Source organism: Puntigrus tetrazona, chromosome 2 (assembly GCF_018831695.1).
Source record: "Puntigrus tetrazona isolate hp1 chromosome 2, ASM1883169v1, whole genome shotgun sequence".
Classification (NCBI taxonomy): domain Eukaryota; kingdom Metazoa; phylum Chordata; class Actinopteri; order Cypriniformes; family Cyprinidae; genus Puntigrus; species Puntigrus tetrazona.
Window position 1 is genome coordinate 16403894 of NC_056700.1, and position 18816 is coordinate 16422709.

The 18816-nt window shown below is 37.3% G+C and overlaps 1 protein-coding gene across 1 annotated transcript in view; it reads left to right on the forward strand.

The window, feature by feature from the left end:
- Positions 1–18816, forward strand: part of tnr (tenascin R (restrictin, janusin)) — a 118212-nt gene that overhangs the window by 78744 nt on the left and 20652 nt on the right. Inside the window, 10 exon segments of the mRNA XM_043223811.1 lie at positions 2590–2853; positions 4448–4563; positions 6208–6358; positions 10244–10513; positions 10715–10900; positions 11478–11567; positions 11749–12012; positions 13346–13612; positions 18194–18313; positions 18394–18537. Of these exon segments, the coding sequence (XP_043079746.1) occupies positions 2590–2853; positions 4448–4563; positions 6208–6358; positions 10244–10513; positions 10715–10900; positions 11478–11567; positions 11749–12012; positions 13346–13612; positions 18194–18313; positions 18394–18537 (1872 nt within the window).

The window sequence follows — 18816 nt, forward strand, 5'->3', positions numbered from 1 at the left end:
TATACTAACATAAAAAAGTCAAAACATGATTTAAAATGTATATAAATAAAACTTTCCTGCTAAGTGTGATACAAATACACTTATATATTTATGAACTTAGTAATTAAATACCCTGCAATTGTACTTTTAGTATACTTAAAGTCTGCTTAAGGCCACTGTTTTTCTATTATCCATAAATTGAACTATATTTTGTCCTGTAAGAAAACAGTACATCTATTTTCTTAGAATTTGCAATTAGATTTGTAATTTACATGATAATGATAATAATAACTATTACAATTTGTAGCTAAATTATGAAATCTCAATATATATATATATATATATATATATATATATATATATATATATATATATATATATATATATATATATATATATATATATATATATATATACCCATATATACACAGTATTTTTTTTCATTGTTTTAACATTGTTGCAGCTTGCTATATTGGCATATTAAACGCACTTAACCATTGCTCAAGAAAATGAGTTTGTGCTGGATAATTCCCATATTTTGTTTTATACATTCCAAGCGAATATTTAATGTCTGACTTGCTTGGTGTTCTTTAAGCATTTAAAATCCATCAAAGAAGAAATTAAGCTATAAAAACAGCTCGTTTGAGAAAATACAAACATCATTTTCATAGCTCAAAGTGTTTAAGGCAATTGCAGATAAACAAGCCACTTTATTAAGTGAGGTGCAACCGTTATATTTTCTTTCCAATATAAATCCTCTCTGGGAAGAGCAGTAACCGAATCCCCAGTTACCGGCACACACGACAGATGCTAAACCCCATGGTAGGCCCCCCGCTCCTGCAGTCATGGCTGTAAAATTGGTGACAACTCACAGCGTAACACCATTCATTTGTCAAAAGTCACATTCACTGGGGAAGATGTGTCATATTAACCAGGCCGAAGCAATTTCTCCCTCACACTTACCCAGGTTCACAGCTAGTTCGTGGAAAAGGCTGGCGAAACCCCACATCTCTGAAGACAGCTGTCATCTCACGAGTGGGAGAGGGAAGGGCAAATCATATTACCAGCCCAGTTCTCTCCCTCTCATTTTCTGCAAGACTGAGTGGAGGCAAAATTGCTTATTTCATTGCAATTAGGAGAAAATAGTTGGGTGTTGTGTGCGAGAGGTGGTGGAATACAGCGAGTGGCTGCTCAATTATTACTCTCTACACAGCTTCTGAAGATTCTCTGCTCTCTTAGGTCTTCATATTATCAAGGGAATGAATTAGGATATGGCTTTTCTTTCAGTTACTCTATCCAATTTTCTCGTTTCATTAGGCCGATGAAAACGTAAGCAAAAAGTACTTTGCAAACAGGTAGCAATGGGGGGAAGTAATGAAGGAAAATAAGATGTGATGAGAAGTTCCTTTCTGAAATCTTCAAATAGCTTAAAATGAAATGATATGTGAAATGTCTTCCTTTGACAATGACGATTTTTCTAATCAGCGGATATTTTCTTTTCATCAAGGAATTAAATTGCTCTGCCTCAAAACATACAACTACACCTGCTTTTAACAAGTCTTTCTACTACAAAAGTAATCATGAAATAAGAAATAGCAAATTATACTCCACACACTTCGCCAAAACATAGTCTTTAAGTTATTCTAAAAGACTGTTAGTTGACATATTGTTGCTCAGTACATGGCAATCGATAATCTAGACAAGCAGGGCTGCCAATACTAATGCACATACAAAACTGAGAATGAATCTAGTTTGAATGGATTGAGGAATTGCTGTTAGAATTCATGATACTGTGCCGAATGAAATTTAAAAAATAGTCAATTCACAGCACACACACACACACATATCCAAGTTTGTAAGTTTGTAAGTGATAAGACTTTCTTGTGAGACGTGGAAACTGAGAAGCATCCAGTTGGAAAGGCCATTGCTCCCTTTTTGTCTAAGACTATATCTGCTCCGCTTCCTGGATTCTTGTTCCTCCTTGAAAATACTGAACTTGGCAGCTAGATATGGGTGAAAAGCACAGATGCTAGAGTGATAAATTTTGCTAAGTATGCACCCTGGGACGTTTTTTCTCTTTTTTGAGGGGTCTGTTGTAGAGGGAGACCAGAAGGAACGCCAGTCTGTCCTGTTCGTGTGGAAGAAGCTGAATTGCTTTCTCAAGTCCTTAGTAATTCCCTGGGGGCCACTTATGGCTACTCCTATGAGCCCAGTATCAGGAAGAAGTCTCATGTGTTCCGGAGACCCGGGTTGTTTCTTACTCTCTTGGGTAGTCCAAATGGGATTCTCCAAGCTCATTTTATAAGTAGCTACATTTTCTAACTTTTTAAGTTCACTACATAGCAGAACCCCAGTGTCAGACAATGCTAGATGTGGCTATCTATCTATCTATCTATCTATCTATCTATCTATCTATCTATCTATCTATCTATCTATCTATCTAATCATCTCTATTAAAAAGTTATCTATGAACAAACATTGTAAAATGCTTGCAGTGTGATTTGCTTTAGATCACATCAGAGAATTTTTCATGCCTGTCTCCTCAGAATGATTGCTTTTTGATTAGAATAATTCATATTCATGTGATATTGTCTGCCTTTTTACACGCAGTGTCACCTCCTATGAATCTGCGAGTTCGGGGGGTGTCAGAGAACACCATTGATCTGGAATGGGAGGGACCTGTAATCCTGACAGACTATCTCATCACTTTCGCCCCCACAACCCCTGGAGGAGTCCAACTGGAGATCAGAGTCCCAGGAAATGTTACCAACACCACCATCAAAGGGTTGGAGCCGGGTCTGGAGTACAACATCAATGTGTATGCGGTGATCGACAACATCATAAGTGCCCCAATGAACACCTTAGTCTCCACCTGTGAGTGCATTTCTCTCTTGAGAGCTCTTTTATTCAAATAGCATTGGTGGTTTGGTCAGATAAGGCTATTTCTTTCTATTGAAATGTCTGAGTTGTTTTGCATAGATCTTGAATGTGACATTTTCATTGTAAGTGCATCATTGTTACCCAAGCATGACCCGGGTTTAATAGACCTGGATGAGAGATTACACGCTCCTTCACAGTCCCATTTACACACACACACTCACACACATACCTCATGTTAGTTCTTCAGAGGAACAACTGGCTGTCTTTGCCAACAGGATATGATTAGACACCCACCACCTGGTGAGTAACAGTGCCAGATTGGCAAAATGCTAGAGGGCCTTTCGTATGCAGTCACTGCCTGTCAGCCTTGAGCAAAATGCCTCAGCCTAGAATAGAACACATCATAACAAACATTCCATTATTTGAGAAAAGCCAGTTGGGCATTCTATAGACAATCATAAAGCACCACTGACTGGCCTGCTGTCTCTTACATTTTTGCAGGTAATTCAGAGATAATAACGAAGATAATTGGAACTTAATGAATTTGAAAGAAATTGCTATTTGCATATGGCATCTGGCAGACATCGAGGATTTGCTTAGACTTCTGAGATATTCAACTAGTGGAGCCATAATTTCTGTAATGTAACAAAGACGAGAGACTAATGCTGAACATTATTGTCCATTTTCTGCAATTGAAGGATATGTTTGCAATAGCCAAAATCCTGTGCAGTTATCAACAGGAAAACACATTGCAAGGAGGGAATGAATAGAGAGAGAAAGCAAAGAAAATAAAGAGAAAAGAGACAGATACTGTGAAATTCTATAACAATTTACAATAACTCTTTTTTTTTATTTTTCTATATTATGTAATGTAATTATTTCTGTGATGGCAGTACTCTGGTCTTAAGTGTCATGATTCTTCGTAAATTCTTTGTAAACTGTTTTTACTCTAAAATGCTGCTTATTCCTATAGATGTTAGAAAAAAGATTATGCTGCTTGATATTTTGTGGAAAAAGTATTATATATGTTTTGATCAATTAAAATGAGAGCGTTAATGTCTTTTAACAGCTTGAAAGTAGTTTAGTTAGGTTAGTTATAAGAAGATCGGCAAAGACTACTGTGTAAGTATATTTAGTACTATTTATTGTACATTTTCACTTCCTTACAAACCTTTATGTCATATACATCCAACACTTCTAGCATCGTTTTATTGCTATTTCCATGATATTATTTACAAATTCTCTGAAGGCTCTTACTATTGTTGACACTGAAAAGGTTGGAGGTGCACTTGTGTGCACTGTGAAATGACTGTAATGCTATTTCCTGACTTCTATTCTTCAGGTTTCCCGACTACATCCTTTATACAATAAATGTAAACTGATTTAAGATACATTGCATGTTTAAAATATCTGGGAAAACTAAAATAATCCTGAATTTGTCCACAAAGTGAACCTCTCTGCATCCACTGCTCTCTTTTTACAGAGCTAAAAGCAGAGAGTAAAGATTCACCTTGGCTGAGAAAAATGTTGATTTATTGAACACACACACAGGATGGAGGCCAATAATGCATCAATCTGTACCTTTTAGATCTCTCAAATCCAGACGGTTTACTCTTCAAATCCATCATGGAGACATCTGTGGAGGTTCAGTGGCAACCCTTAGACTACTTGTTTGATGGTTGGGAAATAAGCTTCATTCCCAAGGTAAGGTTTCCTTAGAAGGTCACACTTCATTTGATTCTGCCCCTGCCGTAGCTTCTGGCATAACAACACTAAGGTTCTAAAATCTGGTAGCATTCGTGGACTTTAACATCCACCGCATTGTATTTCCACAACAGTAAACAAGAAAACTGCTATGTAAGGCTTTGACAGACATCTGTGCACAGCTGATAAATGAATGGTTTTTGAAGCCAAAGATGATTCGGTTTCTGACAGGTGCCTCTCAGCATGATAAATGTCAATCTGTCCTTGTTTGAAAGAGAATTATTCTGCATCATGGCAGAAGCACAATACATCCAGGCAGAGATGTTCCCACTAATCCCCTTTCAAATGTTCCATCTGGAGAAAGGACAAAACATTTTCAGCATGTGCATTCTGCACCCGCACAGGAAGAAGAAAAACGTCCAGGTCCTGCATGCCAGCAAAATGTGGAGCTTGTGCTTGGCGCCTCATTATGAAATAGCTGTGGGAGACATCGCCGTATGCAAAACAGCATGTCTCCTGTGCAACATACCTGTCATTTCACATCGAGGTGAAACATCTCTCCCTATGTATAATAACAAATACGCATCAGAGCCCCTGAGGCCTTGTTTATTTCGTTTGGTAGTATTAAGACCGAGCCACTGAATCTGTAAACACACTCTTCCCTTCCAACAAAAGAAATATCAGAGGTGTGCTTGTGTGTAATGGAAACCGGTAAAGTGGGGATTATGGTTTGCTTAAATGGTTCACACAAAGGATTTCCTTCAGCCAGGAGATGATTTGGCAAATCTATTTGCAGTCAGTTCTGAGAGCTTAGCCACACATTTTAGGACCCCTTGAAGAGTTCAGTTTCTGTCCCGTGCTGGAAAGTCTGGGTCTCATCCCACTGTTTTAGCTCTCAGCAAAATTCATAGCTTATGTCCTGGCAAAGTGAGTTTCATAAACCCTTCATTTTTGGACTAAACGAAGAAAATACCTTGGAAACAAAGTCAAAAGCCTCTTTCGGGAGAATAGGAAGTGAATACAAAGAAGCTGACAGTCGAGGGGCGGGGGATCATGGTGTACTTCAATCTTCCATCTGTGAGAGGATCCGCTAAGAGTACTGAGCATGAGAGCCAACTCTGGTATGCCACTGGGGAAATCATATTAGAAGTGGAAGTCCTATCCTCTGCGCATTTAATCCTACAAAGCATAAGAGCCATACTGATTTTCCACAATATCGTAATGGATGCGAAGGCAGGGACAAGTGTGCGTTCACCGAGTCAATGGCAAAGAACAAAAGGAAAGAGGCTTTTCAGAACAGTCACATCTGAAACCCTCTCGCACTTTGATATTGCTTGATTTCATAAGCATTCCAGGGGAGGTTAGTTGATGTCTTGTGGGGTGCGATGCATCAAACTCAAAGTGCTCTGCTAAGCGAGTTGGGAAAAAAACAAGGCTTGATTCAATACATCAAACATCTGGCGAAATGCATCTACGATGAAATACCAGCAGCTTCTTTTTTTTACACAGCCGACTGCCTCCTGAAAACAATCTCTGTTGATTCGAGCGGTGTACTGTTTGTTCCTGCATGCCTGCCTGCACTCTGATGCCAGAATTGTGAAATGTGATATTTTCGTATGTGTTTGTGTCTTGTGCATGTCAAAGGACAATGATGGAGGGATGACAGCACAACTACCCAGTACCATCACGTCATTCCACCAAACAGGGCTGCGACCTGGGGAAGAATACACCGTCAACCTGGTGGCCTTGAAGGACCAGGGAAGGAGTCAGCCTGTCACCGCAACCGTTGTCACACGTATGCCTCTTAATCATTTACATTTATGCATTTGACAGACTTTTATTCCAAGCATTTTGCTGTGCATTCAAGTATTACGCTTAGTGTATGTGTGTTCCCTGGGAATCAAATTCATGACCTTGGCATTGTTAGCACCATGCTGCACCAGCCGATCTATATGAACACCCACGCCTCGCTGTTTCATTCTCCAATAACTCAATCATGTTTTTCTTGAACTTGCTGTATATGTCTTTGATTTTTAATGACCTACCTAGAGTGGTTTGTGCATCCCAATACATGCATTTTCTCATTACCCCTACAGTATATTGCACCTTTAGTCAATAAGTTCTGTGTAAGATTCTATAGTGCAACTTAAGCCTTTTGTTCAGTAATTTGTTTCAGAAGAACAATTTGCATGGCTCTACTGTTACAAATCTAACACATTCGTATGGTAATTAATTATCTAGGAATGAGGTCTGTCATCAGTCATGAAATGTACCTCTGTGTTTCAACATGACGTGAAAAAAGCAATACTAGAAACCTCTTAATCTGATAAAGGTTCTCTTTAATATGTTTTTTACTTATTTGAAAATGTTTCCATTCATTATATTATATTATATTATATTATATTAATCTTTTGCAAACAGAAACAATATCTAAAAAACACTCAGTGTTGTTATGTTACGTTATATTATTTAGTACTGTTAAATTATTACTCAAAATAATTTGCATCCAAAAGTTAGTGTTAACTTAAAATGTGTGTGCTGTGTATATTCACATATACGTGTATACATATAAAAAATATATAGTTTTAGACTGGATGTGATTAATCAAAATTAATCTTTTGATAGCATTAAAGTTAAAGCATTAAATCATTTGTAGTATATTATATTGTAATATATTATATTGCCTTATTTATATCATCCATCCTTATCTGACTGAATCATGTATGCTCACCAAGCAAGCACGTTTTGTGATAGACAGTGTAGATGCTCTTAGTGTGGAGTGGCAGAACAGAATGTTTCATCACTGATGGAGACATAAAAGTTTGCAAAGCAAACAAATGCTCCTCGGGCGGTTGCGCAGTGCAGGGAGATCTAGTTTACCGTTGCTTTCTGTGTGCTGAGAAGATGAAAGAGCGAACAATATGAAGTGTTTTTCCCTTCAGGTTACTCAGCCAGCTGAGTCACTAGTGTCTCTTTTGTAGATGGAGCTGACAAGTTGGAAGTGGCTTGAGCAGTGATTTCCTCCACCCATCTGCCATGTCCTGTTGTTTTTCCCCTGTCCTTGGTGCTGAAATCAGTAGTGCAGCAGTGAGGCTGAACAGAGGGCTCACCTTCAAACTATACTACGAATACAGTTATTTTACTGTTAGTCTGCTGACAGTGTGTTGTCAGAATGAAACGCTATTGCAAATGTGTCTGACAAGACATGCAGAAAAGCATACAGCAAGCGATATAGTACACTCACGTATGTAAACAGAGCTTTCAAATGGCATGTGAGAGGGGCCGAGCCGGGCAGGGAAGGTATAAACTGCAAGGAGGTGTCACATTGCTTCAGCTAATGGAAAATGTCACTATGATGAATGGCTGAGTCTGCCAGCAATTATGCACTTAATGTAAACTTCACCCAAGAATTCTTCTTCTGTCACTTACAGACAGGAGGATTAGATTCAATTGAACTTTTCCTGGACAATTGAAATTGCATGTCTGCTGTGAAAACGCCATTAATTTCTACGGGCCTCACTGTCGAGCATAATTAAAGAGGCATTAATTATGCATGCAAGTACATTAATATTTCACGCGTCCACTGCGGATACCTTATTGGATAAAGAAAGACAAATTTGATGTCACTTAATTATTTATGTGTGCAAAGATTTATCTATCCCTGGAGAAAGCCCGGGAAGACGAGCTTTCGCTAAGCGTGCGCTCTGCGCCTCATGAGTTTGCTTCACAGTAATTATGCTTAAGCGCTAAAATACAACATTTTCGGGGAAAAATAAACAGTAATCTACTGACTGGTCTCTGGTGTGCCTGGACTTAAAATGAGTCTGTGCTGGTGTGCCCTGAATAAAACCAAGAAATCACCCTTGTGGATTAAATATGCTGTGCGGAGAACTTAAAGTAAATATTCCCGTAAACCTTAGGTGACATAATTTCCTCATTTACTTGGGGTTCCTTCGAAACCCTCGTGTTTGATTAACGGGTCGCATTATGTAGTTGTAATGCTCTTTAGGGAGTCACAGTGGCATTATGCGCAATATATGTTGTAGGCTACTTTTTAGAAAGGTAAACGTGGGATTCAGCGCAGTCTCACCTGGTCCAATTAGTAGCATTTTGCATATCACAGCAGAATGAGGTCGAGGTCGGAGATGAGCTGAACTCTTGAGGTCAGAAGTACCAGAGATGTTCATCTTCCTTCACAATACCTGTTTCTGAGGCAGATGGTCATGTTGCCCTATATAAAGAAGCAGGTTAATTATTCACACAGTCAGTTAGTGTCTTATTAAAAGAGCTGTTGGAGACTCAGCATGGCCTCTTGATTCAGTCGCTTGAGTGCGGGGTTTGCAGCGGGACTGCCTGCTGGTGAATATTATTGATGCTTTCTTTCTTTCTCATGTACTGTACTTGAAACCAGAGATAACTTAAAGGTGAAGTATGTAATTTTTCAGTAGTATTATATATTGGCAGATAATAAGACTTGAGGTAAATGCTGCGGCTCTAAGTTTAAAAATATTGTTTGGTTTGAGTTGTTCAGCTTCTGGCTCAACCAGTGGCATTTGTCCCAAGATTCAGTGTTTGGCTGCTTAGCACGAGCTATAACAATACCTTAAAAACATCATGCTGAACTGACAGCCAATATATGTATTCTGATGTTATAAAATTTCTGACAAAGTAGTTATTTTTTCCAAGAAACAATGCACTTCTAATATGTGAATGTTCAAGCCAAGGTGAACTGAGCAGCTGTTATAGTAGATGGAGGCAGGCATTACAATGCGTTCCTGGTTGGAGGTGGGGTTGGGGTGGGGGTATTTTTGCAATTTCCTCTGGTACTTTTTGTGCCACATAAATTACACACCTCACCTTTTCAATCAGACACAGTCACAGTTCACTATATTTAAAGTTCAAGCTTAACTTGCAAATTCAGCGTTATCAGGTTCTTCACATTCCCACAACATTGCACTTTCTTTATATATATATATATATATATATATATATATATATATATATATATATATATATATATATATATATATATATATAGCTTCACTTTTGACCCTGCACCATTACCTTTGTGAAATTATAATGATATAATAGATAAAATATAGAAAAATTGGTTATATTTTTGTGGGTATTTTTCACTCTGAATCCTGTTAGGTCTATGGCTCAGGGCTATGTTTTTCTGTGGAAAAATACGCTTCAAGCTAATTCACATTTTTTTCATATGTATTTTAACTTTATTGGTAGTTAATGGTACAAAAACGGATGCTTTTTATGTCCATCATTAATCACAGGATTTATTCATCCAGACTGTCATCTTTTTTTTTGTCAAATAATAGTTCATTAAATAAACACCCTTTGGTGCAAATTACCTAAAAAAAAAGTTCCTATGTTATCATGTTAGAGAAACTTTTATAACTTCTATATTAAGGGTATTAAACCTTTACAAAGCCAAGAACCTTCTACATTTTTTCAGTATCATTTTTAGTTGCTGCATTAATATTTTTCGATTATACAATGCTTAGTTTTTTAATTGTTTAAAAAGTCCGAATTTAAAAGGAAATGTATGTTTTCTATATCTTCTCTATGTTTGTATGGACACCCCGGTTGCAAACCATTCTAGCATATTGAGAAGCTCTAACTGTTGTAATATCAGTGATGTTGTCTTATGTTTTTTTTCCATCAGTGATCGATGGGCCAACACAGCTTATTGTACGAGACATCTCAGACACGGTTGCCTTTGTGGAATGGAGCTCACCCAAGGCTAAAGTGGATCAGATTATATTACGATATGGGCTGGTAGGGGTGGACGGACCAAAGACCACCTTTCGCCTCCAGCCTACTCTGAGCCAGTACTCACTCCAAGTCCTGAGGCCTGGATCCACGTATGAAGTATTAGTCAGTGGAGTCTGGAATGGAACTGAGAGTGGAGCCATTTCCACAGAGTTTACCACAGGTAAAGAAAAGCAGTTCTGACTGTGTGAATTATCTTTGACCATTCACTTTGGATTTTCACATTCTTTATTTTAGCTAAACTGACACCTTTAAATGCAATAAGCCTGCTTCACAGAAGTAAACATTTATATTCGATTCCAGAAATATTTAAGAAAATCTGTTATCCATCTAAATGAGCGGTACAATATTGATTGTGTTTTAGAAATTGATGCACCAAAGAACCTGAGAGTGCTGTCGAAAACTTCCACTAGCCTGGAGCTGGAATGGGACAATAGCGAGGCAGATGTGGAAGGCTACAGAGTGGTTTACAGCACACTGGCTGGAGATCAGTATGACAAAGTCATCGTCCCACTCAACGATGGTGCCACCACCAAAACGACTCTCACTGGTAAACTCAAACCCAACCTTTTCAAATTTACAAATAAAAACAATTATATTTTACAATTATATTATTTTAAACAGTCACATTAATCCTAACATTTTAAATATATTAATATATAATGTATGTATAAAGCTTTGTCACTACATTGAGTTGAGATATAGGTGAAGTACATTTTGTTGTACATTTTGTACAGTATTTTTGATTTGCATGTGTAATCTTTTTGATAAGTTTATTTTAACATAGAAAGTTTTGACTTTATGACCAGCTTGAAGATCTTAAATCCTCAGTCTAGGTTCCCTTTCTACATCTATCTTCCAAATTTGAACAGCTTTTGTGCAAGTAAGCAACACTTGTGATAATAAGTATTGAATTTGTTTTTGGTTTCTCACCTCTATGTGCAAGTCACATAAAGATATTTCACTCAGTTCATAATGAGAACTTATTGTAAGCTCCCACAAATCTATATTTACAAACAACTACGTATTTAACGACAGCAAAACATATTGCTTATGTGCATAATGTATTGCCCTTTTTATTTGAATCCCTGCCTATCTTTTGCTATTTCACTTTCTCTCCTCTTTAGATTTACTGCCTGGCACAGAGTATGGCATAGGAATTTCAGCAGTTCTAGGTGCCAACCAAAGCACCCCAGCAACGATGAATGCCAGAACGGGTAAAGGATAAGATTATAGGCCTGCCGTTGCCAGATCACAGGGAAATAAATTTATAGTTTGTATTCCTGCTGCTGACTCTGAGCAAACCTGTTTGTGCTAGCAGAACTGATATATAATGTTTGTTTGTGATAAGGCTTACTGAACCACACAGCTTAATATTCCCATTACTCTGATTGTTAGGTCTGGATGTCCCCTTGGATTTGACCGTCACAGCCTCCACTGACAACACCATCACCCTGTTGTGGGGCACAGTGCAGGGGCCTATTGATCACTATAGGGTGACCTACACTTCCTCAACTGGCGTTACAACTGAGCTGATGGTGCCCAAGGACGTCAACACCACCACACTGACAAGTCTAGAGCCGGGCACAGAGTACACCATTACAGTTGCAGCACAGAGAGGCCGACAGCAGAGCACTGCAGCTACTATTGATGCCTTCACAGGTAATTTGATCTTTTGGGAAAAGGAGTACTGGAATCACTGTTGAGCAGCTAAAGCATTGCCTCATCACCGCCTCGTGACATGTCATGTCAGTTTTGGCCAGAAATATCACTAATCTCTTGGATAATTGCATGAGGATTCAGGACGGGGTGGATGTAAGACCTTTAATTCATTGTTAACCATGTGCAAAGAGGATACAGCGGCTCCTGTAGCTTTTTTCAAGCAGGCTCATTTGAAGTTGCTTCTAATCATCTTTCATTTACTCCCAACCCTATATCAGCGAAATAGATGTATTCAATCGTTTTGCTCTTCTTCTTTATGCATTTCTACAACATTTTGTCTTCATCACTCAGTTGCTTTTTCATGGCACATCAACACATTTACATCAGCATCAAGATTTAATCATATATTATCACCATTATCCACTAGTGGTAAAATCGTGTAATTGATTTATAGCCATAAAAATGTACGAAATTAATCTTCAGTCAATAATTTTTGTTTAAATGAATACAGTAAATTCATTTTACTGTACATTTAAAGTGAAAAGAAAAAATACACACACACACACACGCACGCAATTGTTCTTGTATGCAAAATTACATGCAAATTAAAATCTTTGGCTGTTGCATCATAACTTGAATGCCAAATTTTTATGATAGCATGTTGTACAACCTCTGTTTTCTATCTCATTCTCTTTCTGGATTCATTTTGCGCTCTGTCCAGCTGTTTTTGAGTAGCGCTGTCTGCTCTCGGTATGAAAATGGCACTTTGAATTGTTCCAGTAGTGGGGAAAAAAGAAATCCCGTTTTATGGGATTTACATAATGGCATGATTAATTCTGGTTTTTAATTCCATTATTTTTAATGAATGCACTACGTTAACACATTAAGTTAACAGTGCTAATTTTATCAAATTTAATTTAATATTTCTTTCACAAACTTTCTAGAACGCCCTGCAGCTACAAGCCCCCGGGGTTTTGAGAATGCCTCAAACTCTGCTTCACTTCATTTTGTATTTAACTCTTCAGACTCTATCTTCCTTATGCATTTCGTCTTTGTCGTTATCACACACTTGTTTTTGCTCGCCCGCATCAACACCATCAAGATTTTATCATATCCCATCACCATTTTCCACTTTCCTTCATCCAGTTTCCATCAGTCGCTTGATATCTACTAACTGGCTGCACCTTTTCTGCAAACTTCATCTGATCATCTCATTGTTCTTCATTCTTGTACTCTTCTTTCCTCATTCCTGTGAGGATGTGCCAATCAACTAAAACATCTTTGATCAGAGGAGCCAGCCTTTTATAATATAGTTGTTGTCATTCAATTTCAGGGTTCCGCCCTATTACACAGCTCTTCTTCTCCGATGTCACTTCTGATTCATTGACTGTGGCATGGAGTGCACCGGCTCCGCCTGCTGACGCATTCATCTTGAACTACAGTGCTCAGGACTCTAGCGATGATTCTGAGATTGCTCTAGACGGGTCCAAAACCAGAATCACACTCACTGGTCTCCTGCCCTCCAGGCGGTACACTGTTACCCTGGTTACCATGCACGGCAACGTGACCTCAAAGCCAGTTGTAGGCTCAGTCGCAACAGGTATTAATACTAATGAATGTGATGTTCAAGAATATCATGTTATTACTGAGGTTGTTATATGTTCTTATTTATTGTTTAAAAAAACAGGGCTGATTTTTACACCGGTGCACTCAAAACAATTAACACTTTTCTAAACCTCATGCAAATTGTGTATCATTATCATGAACCAATTAAGTTTCATTTCAAAAACAGTTAACATGGAGAAACCCAAAGTAATGTTACATTAATGGCATGCTGTCAAATAGCATCAAATTAATAAATGCTGGATTTGTAATGCACACAGCGCAGGAAGTGCAATTTATGAAATTGTTCACACAACTATCATGACTACACTATTTATATATATAGAGTCATCTGTGAAAACCTATTTTGTGATGGTAGCCTATTTATTCTCCATTTCTGAATCCATGTGTTGAGTTGAAGATATGAAAAGGGTTTAACCGTATCCTTATGAAAACGTAACTTTTCTCAGAGCAATGAAAGAGACCTGCAGAGATATTGAAGTACAATTGTATCATCCATGTATTCAGCATTCATACTATTCTTACCTTAAAAGTCCACCACTTGAGAAAACATCTTTTGATGTGAATGAGATTCTCTGGCTTAACAGAAATGAGAGGCTTAATGAAGATGCAGATGTATAGAAATTTCAAGAGAAAAAAATAATCTTATATATTTACATATATATATATATATATATATATATATATATATATATATATATATATATATATATATATATATATATATATATATATATATATATATATATATATATATATATATATATATATATATATATATATATACATATATACATATATATATATATATATATATATATATATATATATATATATATATATATATATATATATATATATATATATATATATATATATATATATATATATATATATATACATATATACATATATATATATATATATATATATATATATATATATATATATATATATATATATATATATATATATATATATATGTCACGTCTCGGACTTTGTTATTGTTTTTGTCGCGTGCCATGTGCTCCTGTGCCCTGCCTTCCCTCCGTGTTGATTATATCATTGTCTTCAGCTGCGTCTTGTTAATTTACCCTGTGTACTTAAGTCCTGTGTTGTCAGTTCAGTTGGTCCAATCTCGTTTTTATTTTCGTGTGGTTTTGTTGTATCTGCCTGCCTGAATATCGTTTATTTAATCTGAGTGGATTAAAGCCTTTTTGTTTTCATTTATACTCGTTGTATGCTCTCGTGCATACAATATATATATATATATATATACTTCACAAGTTAACATGCACTCACCTTCAAGTTGTTACATACCGGTTTTATTTATTTATTTATTTTCTGTTGAGCACAAAAGATATTTTGAAAAATGTTGGTAACCAAACATTATAGCTGGCATTTACAGAAGTGGAGGTTGAGTAAATGAACACAGAATTGTCATTTTTGAGGATTTTGCATTTCTTTTAATCATGTAACAGTTATTTTTTGAGCGTGCACAGAACAAGATCCCGTCTATACCTGCTGGATTTTCTCATTATGATTCCTACACACAGCTGCACAGCAGATTTTTCACCCTTTTGTGTCTTAATTAATTCAACAGTGTGTAATCCTCCCCTAATTACCTCTCTCTCAATGTGGAGGTGTCAAGAATTATTCAGCTGTTCTGTCAGTGTACTGATATTTGCAGTTGCCAAAGGAGATATTGTCTTGGAGCTATTTCTAAACATAGAAATTAACTCTGCAGCAGGCCACCTGCACAGCAGCTTGATTAGTTAAATAAAAAACTTTCACTTTTACTTTGCTTCATTTTATTATTATTATCGTAATGACGTGATTTGTACATGAGCAATTTAAGCACTCGCACCTGTTGCCGTCTAGTGTTTTATAAAGCCTGTAAGCTTAGAAATGTGTTCAGTACATTTTCAGCATGTTCTCGCTTTAGTTAGAAACCATATTTTCACACATTAACCCTCCTTTACATTAACATGAGTGGAAAAAATGCTCGACAATAAGATCCGAAATAAATGCAGATGGAACGGGCTGAAAAAAGTTGTTCTTGGTGCCCTTTATTCAAAGTCTGGATATATATTTATTGAATGCTCTGCTGAGTACAAAATAAATTAAGATATGCATATATGAATAATCACAACACATTTACTGAAGAATATTTTACCCTGAAAGCATTTAAATGAGGTTGACATCCTGTTTATGAATTGCCACCCGTAGTTTATGAATTGAATGCATTAGTCTAATGAATATGGGAGGTGTGAATGGCTTTTCACTCGCTTTAAGGACTGGACACTTCAATAATGGCAAGAGTAAATCAGTTTATTTCTCTCTTCATTGTCAGAATGCTCCAGAACCACTGTTAGTCTGTTAAACTGTTTTCTGAGGCAGTGTAACCTTTACTTTAGCAATGCTAAGTGCTATTGGGACAGATAAACAAATCATGAAAGAGTCCCTGCTGGACAGCAGCGGACAATAACAATGCAAATGTCCTTGTGAAGAGTGTCGTGTGTCCAGCATACTCATACTCCTCCTCTCCGGGGCTGTTGACAAACAGAAATAGAAAAAAATTACATGAGAACAGAAAAGAATGACAATGACTGCTCGACTGAAATAAATAACAATGCAATGGAGACTCAGTATTAATAATTTTGGCCTGTCAAATTAATTTTTGCAATTAATAGCATCCACATACTTAATATAAATTGTAAAAAAAAATGTGCGTATACTATATACATACATATATATACATACATATATATATACAGGCGTTGAACAATGAAACAGAAATGCCTGGTTTTAGACCACAATAATTCATTAGTATGGTGTAGGAACTCCTTTTGCGGCCAATACAGCATTCGTTTGTCTTGGGAGTGACAGATACAAGTCCTGCACAGTGGCCAGAGGGATTTTGAGCCATAATAGCCAGAGCCAGAATAGTGGCCAGGTCACTATGTAATTCTGGTGGAGGAAAACTTTCCTGGCTTGCTCCTCCAAAACACCCTAAAGTGGCTCAATAATATTTAGATCTGGGAACTGTGCAGACCATTAGAGATGTTCGGCTTCACTTTCATGTTCATCAAACCACTCTGTCAACAGTCTGGCTGTGTGTATTGGTGCATTATCATCCTGATACACGGCACCACCTGATACAATGTTTGAACCATGCACATGGTCCTCCAGAATGGTTCAGTAGTCCTTGGTACATCTAGCACAAGTAATTGGTCTAGGGAATGTTGTGATATTGCAGCCCAAACCATCACTGATTCACCCCCATGCCTCACTCTGGGCATGAAACAGTCTCGGTGGTATGCTTCTTTGGGGCTTCTCTACAACGTAACTCTCTTGGATGTGGAAAAGACAGTGAAGGTGACTCATCAGAGAACAATACATGTTTTGCATTGTCCATAGCCCGAGATTTTCACTGCTAGCACCGTAGAAACCCATGTTTGGCATTGGCACAAGTGACCAGCCCATATATTGACCCTGTGAAGTTCCAACAGACAGTTTTGGTGGAAAGAAGAGAGTTAAGGTGCACATTTAATTCAGTGAGTTGGGAAGCTGTGGTTTTATGGGGGTTTTTGGATACACTCCGGGTTAGCCCCCGGACATCCCTTTCAGAGAGTTTCCTCTTGCATCCACAGTTACTCCTGTTGGATGTGGTTTGAACTTTTTAGTGGTATGCTGACATTACCCTGGATACCGTGGCTCTTGATACATCACAAACACTTGCTGTCTGGGTCACAGATGTGCCAGCAAGACGTGCACCAACACTTTGTCCTCTTTTGAACTCTGATATGTCACCTTTAATGTTGTGTGCATTGCAATATTTTAAGCAAAACTGTGATTTTACTCTGCTAATTAAACCTTCACACTCTGCTCTTACTGGTGGAATGTGCAAATTTAGCCATGGAACTTCCAACACTAAATTGGCCAGCGTTTCACTTTCATTGTCCAACCCCTTTGTATATATATATATAGGTTAATAATTATGCTAATAAGCAACTAGTTAATAGTGAGAATTGGTTCCAAATTCTCCAAAAGTCTCCAAAAAGTGTTGGCAAATATTTGAATCAATAATACAATATATTTAGGCGAAAGAATACTACTCTTCTTTATGTCAGTTGTACGTTTTACTTCAAGAATGAAGTTAAATGGAAATAATGCAATTCTTCAATCAGTACAATCAGTGCATTATTGATTTGCTTATACTACTATTAAAAAGTTGGTAAGATTATTTAGGTTTTAATAGCAGTCTCTGTGGTTTACCAAGACTGCATTTATTTGATTAAAAATACAGTAATATTGTGCAATATTATTACAATTTGAAAGTTTTATTACTATTATTACAGTTTTCTATTTAATGTATTATAAAATGAAATGTATTCCTGTGATGGAAAAGCTGAATTTTCAGCAGTCATTTCTTCAATCTTCAGTGTCACATGAGCCTTCATAACTCATTGTAATATACTGATTTGTTGTCCAGGAAACAAATTGTGCTGCATAATATTTGGTCGAAACTGAGTTACTTTTTTTTTATATAATGCAGGAATGGACCCTCCCAGAGATATGAGTGTATTGTACGTCACAGAGGAATCTGTAACCATATCATGGATTCAACCACTTGCACCCTTTGATTACTATAAAATGTACTCCCAATCACCAAAAGGTACTTCCTTTGCCTTATTTTTAAAGCATGTATTGGAGCAAATTAGACAAGTAAATCAGCATTATTATTTGTCATCACAGGTAGGATGGACAATGTGGTGATTGACAATGATGTCACCAACTACACCCTAACCAACCTCCATCCAGCAACAGAGTACGAGATCAAACTGAACGCAGTGAGAGGGAGCCAAGAGAGCAAGGTCATCACCACTACTGTCTTTACAGGTATCTCTGTTCCCTTCTGTTTCTAATCATATACTACTGCGCATCCTGCACACTGGTATTCTAATTTACCCTAGGAAATGTCTTTTGGTATTTCGTGAAGGATGTGCTCTCATATAGCCTCGTTCGTCACAGAACTTTGATTTGATAGAAATATGGATGACAGTCTGAGGAATGATGCACATCATTTACCATGTGATGAGTACCATCTCTCACCCTGTGCGTTCCGCCCGTCCTCTGGGAGGCTGCCAGCCATCTCGCAGAAGTGAAATGAAATTTTAC